The sequence below is a fragment of the Natator depressus genome, chromosome 3 (genome assembly GCF_965152275.1).
Source record: "Natator depressus isolate rNatDep1 chromosome 3, rNatDep2.hap1, whole genome shotgun sequence".
NCBI classification, from domain to species: Eukaryota; Metazoa; Chordata; order Testudines; family Cheloniidae; genus Natator; species Natator depressus.
Genome location: NC_134236.1, coordinates 103,625,028 through 103,637,047, shown reverse-complemented (window position 1 = coordinate 103,637,047; position 12,020 = coordinate 103,625,028). Strand labels below are relative to the sequence as shown.

The following is a 12,020-nucleotide window of genomic DNA, read 5'->3' as shown; positions in this document are numbered from 1 at the left end:
TAATACAGAGCTACTACACTGATGGAAATACAATAAAACTCTTGGGCAAAGGCACGTATTGGAAGATATATTTAAAACTCCCTGGACCAGATTCTGATCTCAGTTAGGCCAGTGAAAATCTGCAATCGCTTCACTGAAGTTATTGATGTTCCTCTACATTTGCCCAGGTGCATCTGAGCAGCATTTGGCCCAGTTGTTCTGACATTAAAGAAACTGTCACAGACATTCTAAGGGGTGAGACTACTGAGAGTGTTTTACCCTCCTTCTCTACTTACAGAGTATGTGGGGTACTGAGACTAATTGCAACCTATACTGATATTTTATGGCTCAGTGACAGCATGCCGTTAGAAGCAGGGTTACAGTAGAAATGCAGAGCTCCTTACTTAACAGTAACAGCAGAATAGATGCCCTAATAAAGTATTTCCCTAACAGAACATAATACCCATCAAATATAACCTTAAGCTTCCCTATTTCATCAGTATTTGGAACCGAGGCATGTTTTTTCACTAGCTATTTATCAGTTCCATGTGAAGATTAAAGTGGATGTCAAGTTACTGTAAACCAATCGTACTTCATTTGCTTAGCGACTAATCAGTTCTAATTTGCTTAAGTAGCAGCAATATAATAGCACTAAGGATATGTCTACACTGCAAGTAAACACCCGTGGCTGACCCATGTCAGCTGAATTGGGCTTGCAGGGCTATAAAATTGTGTTGTAGACATTTGGGCTCTGGTGAAGCCTGGGCTCTGGGACCCTACGGGCTGCAGTCTGAGCCTGAACATCTACACTGCCATTTTACAGCCCCACTGCCAAAGCCCGGCATGTCCAAGTCAGCTGACATGAGCCAGCCACGGATCTTTAACTGCGGTGTAGACATTGGCTCTTACTGGGGCACTGAGCAATCCCCTCCCCAACTTGGTGTTCTTCCAGTTGTACAGATATGTAGCCCACTCTTGCTAAATAAAATAAAATGTCACGGCCCTTTGGCTTTTATTATTATACTGATTATATCAATGTTAGGAACAAGTATTTGGTAGTGATAGGAATCCTATTTCAGGCAATATTCACATTTGGAACCAACGAGAGTTTTCCTGGGTAAGGATAATGGAGCAAACACTGAACACCTGTCAGATTTTGTTCCCAAGTAAAGACTTCAGGATTTTCCCTTTAGATTTTTCTTCCCCCTTTAGATTACACTATTTCAATTCAAAGCTCATGATAATGCTGCAATGGCTTCTCTGCTGCCATGTGCCTGTACCCCTTCTGTGGTCTCTGAAAACTGCATGAAGGAACCACAGCTGTTAAGGCAGCAGTCACCTCTGATGCATTTGCACCTGAGTTCTGCTGCTCAGAGAGAACACTGTTGCACAGACTGATTGTCCCCCGACTTCTGACCTCCTCTGCTTTGCACGACTGAAGGAAGCCAGGGCGCCTGTGTATCAGCCATAGAACAGAGAGAGGGGGCTACCCAACTAGCAGAAAATATACTATACATCATGGCCACATTTCCCTCCACACAAAGTTCAACTCTTCTAGCGGGATTAGGGCTGTCCTGATCCCCTGCTTCACTCTGGGAACAGAGGGAAACATATGGCCTTATGACCCCAATATCCCCAGAAAGCCAGTCACCAGCAGGTTCTTCACAAAGACCTCTGCTGCAAGCTATATATGCGGTCTCATGTGTATGTGTTTCGCTTTCTAGCCTAACTTCAATGTGCTGTAAGAAACTCCACAAAATAAAAAAGGAGAAAATTGAAGATCCTGTCATATCATAACCAGGGCCCTTGGAGAAGACTAACAAGGCTCCAGAGTAGAAGTAACTGTGTTTTTAACTTGCATTAAACTCATTCTTTAAAAGAAAATTAAGATTGTGACATAAACCATTGAAAGTCAGGAAATTCAAACTGAAGGGTGTCAGTCTGTGGTTAAAAAGAGGAAAGTGATGGGAGCTCAAGGTTTAAGAATGTGCTGTTTAAACATGTAGGGCTTGTACAACATGTAGTTTCCTTGTGTTATTTCTAAACAAATCAATTTTTTTAGAAGTTTTCTATTTTAAAATGGCTGCTGTGAGGTGATGTGTTTTGCCAGAGTGAAGACTGCAGGAATGGGTGCGCAGTCTGTGATTTAGCCTGTTTTTCTTTCCCTGGTATTGTATATTTTGTGATCGTTCTTGTTATCTGATGGACTAGTGGATATGTTAGTGAATATATAAATGTTCTTTAAAAGCATGCATATTACACTTGAACAGCCAAATCCTAAAGTCCTTACAGAGCCAGGCTTTCCTCGGACAAAATACCACTGAAGTGAATCAGTTTGCCTGGGTAAGGACTTATCCCAAAGTCTTATCTCTTGAAGTCCTTACTCAGGCAAAATTCCATCTGCAGTGAAATGGAGTTTTGTTTGAATCATGACCGTGAAAGGACTCTGGGTGAAATTAAGCAATCACATAAAGCCCAAACACAGTACACTCTGAACGGCTTGGGGGACATCCAAAGCTTTCAGATAACTGGGTGTTCCGATAAACAAAGGTGTTTGTTTGAGCCGGGGTCTAGCTTCAGGCTGGGCAGTAAAGTTTCAGGTACAGCTACTTTAAAGTGGGTGCATAAAACTGTTCCCGGAAACTAGTTATCAGTGGTTCACAATCAAGCTGGAAGGACATATCAAGTGAGGTCCTGCAGGGATCAGTTCTGCGTCTGGCTCTCTACAATATCTTCATCAATGACTTAGATCAGAGGTGGGCAAACTATGGCCCGTGGGCCACATCCAGCCTGCGGGACCGTCCTGCCTGGCCCCTGAGCTCCCGGCCAGGGAGGCTAGTCCGGCCCGTCCCCCGCAGCCATGCCACCATGCGAGCAGCACGGCTTGAGCACACCCACCTCCCAGGCTTTCCAATAAGCCCGTCCTGCCGCTGGCATGGTAAGGGGGAGGGAGGGGTTGGATAAGGGGCAGGAGGTCCCAGGGGGCAGACAGGGGGCGGTTGGATGGGGTAGAGGTAGCGGTCAGGAGACAGGGAGTGGGGGGGGTTGGATAGGGGGTGGGGTCTCCGGGGGGGGCAGTTAGGGACATAGGTCCTGGGAGGGGATGGTCAGGGGACAAGGAGTAGGGGGGTTGGATGGTTCGGGGGTCCCTGGGGGCCTGTCAGGGAGTGGGGGTGTGGATAGGGATCAGGGCAGTCAGGGGACAGGGAGCAGGGGGGATTGGATAGTGGGTGGGGTCCGGGGGGGCAGTTGGGGTGGGGGGTCCTGGGAGGGGGCGGTCAGGGGACAAGGAGCGGGGGGGTTGGATGGGTCGGGTGTTCTGAGGGGGGCAGTCAGGGGGTGGGAAGTGGGAGGGGGCGTATAGGGGGCGGGGGCCAGGCTGTTTGCGGAGGCACAGCCTTCCCTACCCAGCCCTCCATACTGTTTTGCAACCCCGATGTGGCCCTCGGGCCAAAAAGTGTGCCCACCCCTGATTTAGATAGTGGCATAGAGAGAGTACACTTATAAAGTCTGCAGATGATACCAAGCTGGGAGGGGTTGCAAATGCTTTGGAGGATAGGATTAAAATTCAAAATGATCTGGACATATCATTTCAGACCATTTCTCCAAATAGGATGAAATTCAGTAAGGATAAATGCCAAGTACTCCACTGAGGAAGGAACAATCAACTGCACACATACAAAATGGGAAATGACTGCCTAGGAAGGAGTACTGTGGAAAGGGATCTGGGGGTCATACTGAATCACAAGCTAAATATAAGTCAACAGTGTAAAACTGTTGCAAAAAAAAGCAAACATCATTCTGGGATGTATTAGCAGGAATATTGTAAGCAAGACACGAGAAGTAATTCTTCTGCTTTACTCTGTGCTTATTAGGCCTCATCTGGAGTATTGTGTCCAGTTCTGCATGCCACATTTCAGGAAAGATGTGGACAAATTGGAGAAAGTCCAGAGGAGAGCAACAAAAATGATTAAAGTTCTAGAAAACATGACCTATGAGGAAAGATTGAAAAAACTGGGTTTGTTTAGTTTGGAGAAGAGAAGACTGAGGGGGGACATAACAGTTTTCAAGTACATAAAAGGCTGTCACAAAGAGGGAGAAAAATTGTTCTCCTTAACCTCTTCAAGATAGGACAAGAAGCAATGGGCTTAAATTGCAGCAACGGAGGTTTAGGTTGGACATTAGGAAAAACTTCCTAACTGTCTGGGTAGTTAAGCACTAGAATGAATTGCCTAGGGAATCTGTGGAATCTCCATCACTGGAGATTTTAAAGAGCAGATTAGACAAACACCTGTAAGGGATGACCTAGATAATACTTAGGCTATGTCTACACTAGAGAGCTTACAGCTGCACAGCTATACCGATGCAGCTGCACTGCTGTAAGATCACTCGCGTAGTCGTTCTACGTCGACTGGAGAGAGCTCTCCCATCAACATAATTAATCCACCCACAATGAGCGGCATGAGAAGCTCTCCCGCCGACACAGTGCTGTGCACACTAATGCTTTTGCAGGCATAATTTATGTCACTCGGGGGTGGAATATTCACATCCCTGAGCAATATAAGTTTTGCCAACATCAGTGGTAGTCTAGGCATAGCCTTAGTCCTGCCTTGAGTGCAGGGGATGGGAGTAGAAGACCTTCCCTTCCGTCCTATGATTCTATGATTACTAGTAAACCTACCTAGGGAGGAAACATTTAGAAAATGGAGCAGGGAGGGGAACAATGTAAGGGAAAGCTTACTGAATCTGGTTATGCACTGAAGAGTTTCAGCTGTTTTATACCTGTTAGAAAACATTCTGCTTTTACTACATACACAGGATCCTCCTGTAGTGGATGAAGTGAAGTTGATGAGAGTAAAATTGTCCCTACAAGTTGGAGAGAGATATACTGGCCCAAATTCATTGCTGATGTAAATCCACTGATGTCAACAGTTACACCAGGGATGAATTTGGTTCTTTTGTTCTTTATCTGCATGTCACTAATGCTAATTTGGATTTGTTATGAGAGACACAAAGTCAAACCCTGATGCTGTATCACTATAAAATGGCTGTATTTCACCTCTGGGGGGAAAACAGATAAGTCATAATAGGTAAGCATTTCAGCCTGTAGCTTCATTCTTGATTTTTATTTTATATTTGGGTTGAACATTGAATGTCTCTTTGTCAAGTATGGAGAAGAAAAGAATTTAACCTTTGGACTATTGTTCCAAGGTGTCTTGTGTCAGCTACTTGTTTTTTGTATTTTTTACTACTAGTTCTTCTTTCAGTTTCCCAGTTACTAAATATTAGGCTAAGTTATTAAGTCAGTTTTTATTCCATCCCTACTTGGGTAAAATGCCTTTTTGGCCGAATCCTGAGAGGCGCTGAAAACTCACTGAGCATCCTTAATGCCCACTGAAGGCAATAGCATTTTTGTCTGATGGAAATGTGTCAAGATTTTGTACAGAAATTAGGCTGATACATTAGTCTGTATATATAGCAAAACTCTCCACAGATACTGATATGAGGAAGGAGCAAAAATAGAATAAGGCCCTTAGTTGATAACAGTTAATGAAAAAATTTACTTTGACAAAATAGGAAATGTAACTTGATTTAATATTTCCAAAGATCAAAATATCCCATTCACCAGACAGTAATGTTTTGTAAGTCACTCGGGGAGGGATTTTCAAAAACTGCTAAGGAGCACAAGTGCTGATTTTCAATGGGATTTCTGCTCCTATGTCATTTAGGGAGACAAGGTGGCTGAGGTAATATCTTTTACTGGACCAACTTCTGCTGGTGACAGACACAAGCTTTCAAGCTACACAGAACTCTTCTTCAGGTCTGGGAAAGGTACTAAGGGCATGGCTACTCTGGAAACTTCAAAGCGCTGTCGCGGGAGCGCTCCCATGGCAGCGCTTTGAAGTGCGAGTGTGGTCGCGCGTGAGCACTGGGAGAGAGCTCTCTCTAGCTTTAAAGCGCTCTGACTTGCTGCGCTCAGGGAGGTTATTTTTCACACACACCCCCCCCAGCCAGCAAGTTAGAGCGCTATAAAATGTAAGTGTAGCCAAGCCCTAAGAGCCTCACAGCTAAGTGAAAGAGCAAACAGATAGTTCAGCATAAGTAAAAAGAAAAGGAGTACTTGTGGCACCTTAGAGACTAACCAATTTATTTGAGCATAAGCTTTTGTGAGCTACAGCTCACTTCATAGGATGTAGCTGTAGGTCACGAAAGCTTATGCTCAAATAAATTGGTTAGTCTCTAAGGTGCCACAAGTACTCCTTTTCTTTTTGCGAATACAGACTAACGCGGCTGCTACTCTGAAACCTTTCAGCATAAGTAGTTAGCACATATTCTAAGGGACCATTCAAGGTAGAGTGGTCCATTAACACCCCTGTAGTCATAGGATAAAAAGAGGGGTTAGTGGATTACAGAGTTTTGTAATAAGCCATAAATCCAGTGTCTCTATTCAGTCCATGACTTTTAGTGTCTAGCAAAGTTATGAATTTAAGCTCCCAGGCTGGTCTTTTGAACGTGTTGTGCAGGTTTCCTATTTCATTTAGTCATTTTGGAAAATATCACCCTAGAACAGTGGTCGGCAACCTATGGCTCGCGTGCCAAAGACGGCACGCGAGCCAATTTTTAATGGCACACTGCTGTCTGCCGACTCCGGCAGACAGCAGCGTGCCATTAAAAATCCTGCCCGGCCCGCTCTTCTCTGCCCCCCGCTCTTTCCTTGCAGGGCAGGCAAGCTTCCCCCCTCCCCCCACCTCTTTCCCCAGCGTGCTGGGTTCCTGCCCCTCCTCCTCTCCCTCCCTGTGGCTGATCAGCTGACTGCCCTTGCTATGAGCCGCAGTGCACTCTCTGCTCCAGGGACCTTGGGGAAGGGGGTGGAAATGGCATATCCCCTCCAGCCCCCCTGCCATGAGCCACTTAGGGCAGGGGGCTGGGAGCACCCCCATGACCCCAGCCCACTGCCCTGACCCCTGCACCCTCTTATACACCCCCAGCCCTCTGCCCTCTAGGCCAGCAGCGGGCTGAGCAGGCCAGCGGTGTAAAATCAGCATTTTAATTTAATTTTAAATGAAACTTCTTAAGCATTTTGAAAACCTTGTTTACATACAACAATAGTTTAGTTATATAATACATAGACTTACAGAGAGAGACCTTCTAAAAAACGTTAAAATGTATTACTGGCACGCAAAACCTTAAATTAAAGTGAATAAATGAAGACTCGGCACCCCACTTCTAAAAGGTTGCCGACCCCTTCCCCTAGGATCTTAAAATTCAGTGGGGGTTTACTTTTCCATGGAAGTGTTCAGGATTTAGCTAGACACCTCTCAGTAACGCAACCTGATCTTATACATATTGACTAGAGCGTGCTGAAAATTTTTTTTTTTTTTGGACAGAATGCTTTTTCACCAGAAAATGCTCTTTTGTCTAAACTGCTGATTGTCAAACTGGGGAGGGGGGTGCAATTCCAAAGGCGTGACGAGGTTATCAGAGGCGTGGTGGCTGTCTGTGCAGCAGCGAGAGAAGGCAGGAAGTTCCCAGTGGTTGGGGACAGGAAGAGAAAGCGCAGTCCTGCTGTGCCCCAGCAGCAGTCGGCTGCTCTCCCCTTTCTCAGTTCCCTGGCCTTGGGGACTCCCTATGTGCTTTTCCTATTGCTGCCTTGTCCTGTCCTGGATACCTGGCAGACCACAGCCCCTCATATTTTAAATCCTCTGGAGCCTGCAGGAACAAGAGGCTCTGGGCAGGGAGGGAGGGAGGGTGAGGACCCTGGTCTGCTCCAGTCTGTGCTGCCACAGGCACCTCTGGAGATGAAGCCAGTTGGGGTCCTGCAACCACTCTGGATATAAGCTGCCCTCTGCCCTCAGTGAATCACTTTCTTCCCCGGACGGGCGGGAGTTGGGGAAGAGGCCTATATGTGATTCCCATGGAGAAGGGGGGGTGCAGCAAAAAAAATTTGGGAACCTCTGGTTCATATTGAAACTTTACACTGGCATGTGTCGATTTTGAAGAAATTGGGTTTAGAAAAGAATATGGAAAAGAAGCATTCTGATACAGTGAAAATGTTCCATTTAATTGTTGGAATGGAACACTTTTTTTTTAAACAAATTTTCACTCAGGAAATTTTATATTATTAAATGTATGTATATTTAAAACTCAGCTTCAAAACAAACTGTTTCAATTGGCCCGAAGCAAAATTTTTTCAAAAATTTGGTTCTGCTGGAAATTTCTAAATTCCTTGTTTTCATTCCAATTTGGAAAGAGAACAAATTTAAAAACTGTGGAATTTCCTGCTAAATAGAAATTCTGGTTCTCACACAGTTCTACTATTGATATTAACATATTATTAACCTTTGAAATGTAGAAACATGGACAGACTTATGATCTTTTAATGTACTGCTTTATACACCATGGTTTAGCTAATTAATCAAAGGCAGATTTTGCTGCTTTGTTGAACTGTAATAAATAATCAACATTCCTATTAATGCAAATTCAAAAGTAGATTATCTGTAAAACTATTCTTAATCTGTATTTATTAAAGTAAAGGTTATTCATAAATGCTGAATCATGCTATTACTAGCTAGAGAGGGAGGGGAGGAGTATTAGTGGTATACTGTAGAACACATGCCTGAAAACTAGTAACTATGGGGTTCTAATCCCCACTCTAACAATGACGCACTCTCTGGCACTGGGCAAATCACTTAAATGTCTCTGCCTCGGTTTTCCCCACCTGTAAAAGGGGAATAATGTTGTTTAGCCATCTACCTTAAAATGAACGCTGTGAAGGAAGCTTAATTAGTCAGTATCTGTAAAGTGCTTTATTCTTGTTTTATTCAATTTCCTAACTTTTTACTGTTGTTTTCTAGGGCCTGATTCAAAGAACATAGAGATCAGTGGGAGGACTTCCCATGACCTAACTGGATCAGACCCTATGTTGTTTCTTTTGAATGTTAAAGGCTAAATATTTATATGTTAAAATTTGGCAAAACATATATATGTAAACACTTAATGAATCTAGCCTTATTCAAATTACAGTAAAACATACAAACATTTAATACAGTCAAGAGAGACCAATACCAAAAGCTGGACAAAAGACTTGTTGAGTTAAGAGGTTTTCAAGTGGTAGAGTTAAACCAAATAAATGTGTTAGTGTCTAAGGTGCCACAAGGACTCATCGTTGTTTTTAGAGTTAAACATGCGTCTCTGGTATCCTCTTATTTTCAACTAAGAAAGGACTAGCTTGACTGTGCCACTCTGCTACATTATATTGTATGGAGTACCACTGAATGAACAACCAGATAAAGTGAGGCCGAGAATTTGCTAAACCTTGGTCAATTAATCTTAAGATATCACCTCTCTGCACCTGAAAACTTGTTAAATCATTCTGTAAGAGATGTCTAGTATACATATAAAGAGATATTTATATCTGAAGATCAATTACCTGCAACGGACTAGCCAATGGCCTGTTTCTAGGTACTGCAAATGTTTTGTGAATGCTTTCATCCTCTTCTGACACTGGCATCTTTAAAACGGAACTAGTAAGAAGATTCTAAACAAAAAAAGAAAAGGGAATATTTAGAGGAATTTTCATAACACTAACTTTAGAAAGACCACAAACAATATTTAAATGTTTTAAAAACAGATCCACCCTAATTGCACACTGGATAATAGCATGCCTTGTTGCATAGAGAGCTTGGGCCCTCTCATCCCTGAAGCCTGATTATAGAGCAGCATTATAAAGGGTAGAGTAAGGCCCTGATCCAGTAAAGCACTTAAGCATGTGAGCAATCCTAATGAACTGAATAGAACTACTCAGGTTTAAAGCTAAGCACATGCTTTGCCAGAATGGGACCCAAGTGGAAATTCTTCTCTTCTACCAGTTCTAACTCTGTGATCTACTCGTTTTTATATAGAGGTACAGCTCTCTTCTAAGTGGATGCCTTTTACAAAGACAATCGGGAATGCCACACCTATATCTGAATGCCTGCAACTCCCACTGTCTTCAGTGGGAGTCACAAAGGTCTAATTAAGACCAGAATTGCCCCTTGTCTTTCACATATGTGTAAAATACACAAACACACAAATGGCACTACATACATAATGAACCAATACTTTTCCTGTTAGGAAGTTTAAAAATAAATTGTTTTGTCTCTTGCCATTAAGAATATTGGATTAAAAATGAAGAAAGAGTTCTGGAGTTTGGACACTTGTACGTACGGGCACATCTTCCATAGTAGATGCATGCGTGAAGAGCTGAGTGTTCAGGTTTTCCCCTTCCCAGTGATTCGAGCAAAAGAAGTTTCCAGCTTTAGCTGTTGGAGACTCCACCTGGAAGCAGAAAAGGAACCATGTGTTAAAAGGCAACGTCCATGAGAATATTTATGCTTTAAGTTCCTCAGCAACTGGACTGGTCTGCAGGGTCCAGGTGTCCAAAGCCACAATTTAGCCCTTTGTAGCAATTTTGTTCTTTACATCCAAAAATTCTTAAATACTCAATTAAAAAATAACAGATCTTTGAATATGTGCATTCAGATATTCACTAGTTCCACTTTCATTTATACAAGTTGTAATCCTTTTTTAAAAGTAGTGACAGAGCATGTACTTTGGGGCTTCGCATAAATGATAAATTAATGTAATGAGATATTTTCAAACCACCGGACTTCTAGGTCACTCTGTAGTTTGGTTTCCATTCGGTTATTTTATATATTTCAGCAATATTAGAAAAATTAGTCCAAATTTCTGGACAAATCTACCTTTATAAGATGCAAATAATGCACATTATATAATAGCCTGAACCACTGGAATTAACAGAGACTTCCAATGAAGTCAATGGGAAAAGACTTGGGTACTAATAGCTAAGGCTATGTGTTAGTCATGGAGGTCACAGAAGTCATGGATTTCGTGACTTTCTGTGACCTCAGTGACTTCTGCAGTGGCCGGTGCTGGCTCAGAGGTTGCCTGAGCTGGCAGTCCCTGGTCCAGCAGCAGCAGTCTAGGTGTGGGAGGGGGCTGAGGGCTGGGGAAGGAGGTTAGTGTGACCAAAGTGTGGGGGGAGTGGGGGGGTGCTTACCTGGGAGGGGTCTCTGGCTCCCACCGGTATGTCTCCGCAGCTCCTAGGTGGAAGGGCCAGGGAGGCACCGCCCCCGCAGCTCCAATTGGCTGCAGTTCCCGGGCAATGGGAGCTGCTCCTGCGGAGCCGGGGCTTGTGGAAGGAGCAGCGTGCAGAACCCCCTGGCCGCCCCTCCCCCTAGGAGCTGCAAAGACACGAAGCTGGGTAGGGAGCCTGCGAGCCCCACCAACCCTCCCCTGCCCCCAGAACCAGCGGGGGTCCCGGGCCACCCACCCAGCACTCACAGCGCCCCCAAACCGCCACCCCACCCCCCTGAGCATCCATGACCCCCAGCCTAAGTTTTAGTTTGGGGTATATAGTAAAAGTCATGAACAGATCACAGGCCGTTAATTTTTGTTTACTGCCCATGACCTGTCCATGACTTTTACAAAAAATACCCAGGACTAAAACACAGTCTTACTAATATTATTAGGAGTAATTATTTAGCTCATATGTTTTATTATTTAGCTCAGGCACTAAGATCTTGGTATTCACCTGGAAAAAAAGACATCTGATTGTTTGAAAATAAGTTTGATAGAACCGTTTGCTGTGAAACTGATTTAGGTTGCCCCACATAAAAGTTTTATGCCTTACCTCTTGTTTGATTTTTTTCACCAAAGGGATTCCACTTTCGTGTAGCCCAGACACAATTCCAGATTCATCAGATTCTTGTTTGATAACATCATGCAGGTCTTCTACAAGATGAGTTGGAGTTTGAGGCTGAAAGGGAAAAAAAAATGTATAGTTTATGTCTCAGGCAATCCCTTCACACTAATATCCAAGTGACTTTTATCACCATTTCTTTCTTACCAGCATCTTCAAGGGGCCATATTTGATTTCTTGAGCTGCAAGTGCATTTTTGAATGGAGTAGGTGTTCTTGGAGAACTCTCCAATATTGACCTCTTGATGGCTGGAGTTCTGAAACTTTAAAATGAGAGAGAG

At 43.7% G+C, this 12,020-nt stretch overlaps 1 protein-coding gene across 5 annotated transcripts in view; it reads right to left on the bottom strand.

The window, feature by feature from the left end:
* Nucleotides 1-12,020, bottom strand: part of MYB (MYB proto-oncogene, transcription factor) — a 35,149-nt gene that overhangs the window by 5,595 nt on the left and 17,534 nt on the right. For all 5 annotated transcript variants that reach the window (XM_074948464.1, XM_074948465.1, XM_074948466.1 and 2 more), the window contains 4 exons: nucleotides 11,888-12,002; nucleotides 11,672-11,797; nucleotides 10,186-10,296; nucleotides 9,410-9,517 (listed from right to left, as the gene is read on the bottom strand). In XM_074948464.1, the coding sequence (XP_074804565.1) occupies nucleotides 9,410-9,517; nucleotides 10,186-10,296; nucleotides 11,672-11,797; nucleotides 11,888-12,002 (460 nt within the window). The remainder of the gene's footprint in view (nucleotides 1-9,409; nucleotides 9,518-10,185; nucleotides 10,297-11,671; nucleotides 11,798-11,887; nucleotides 12,003-12,020) is intronic.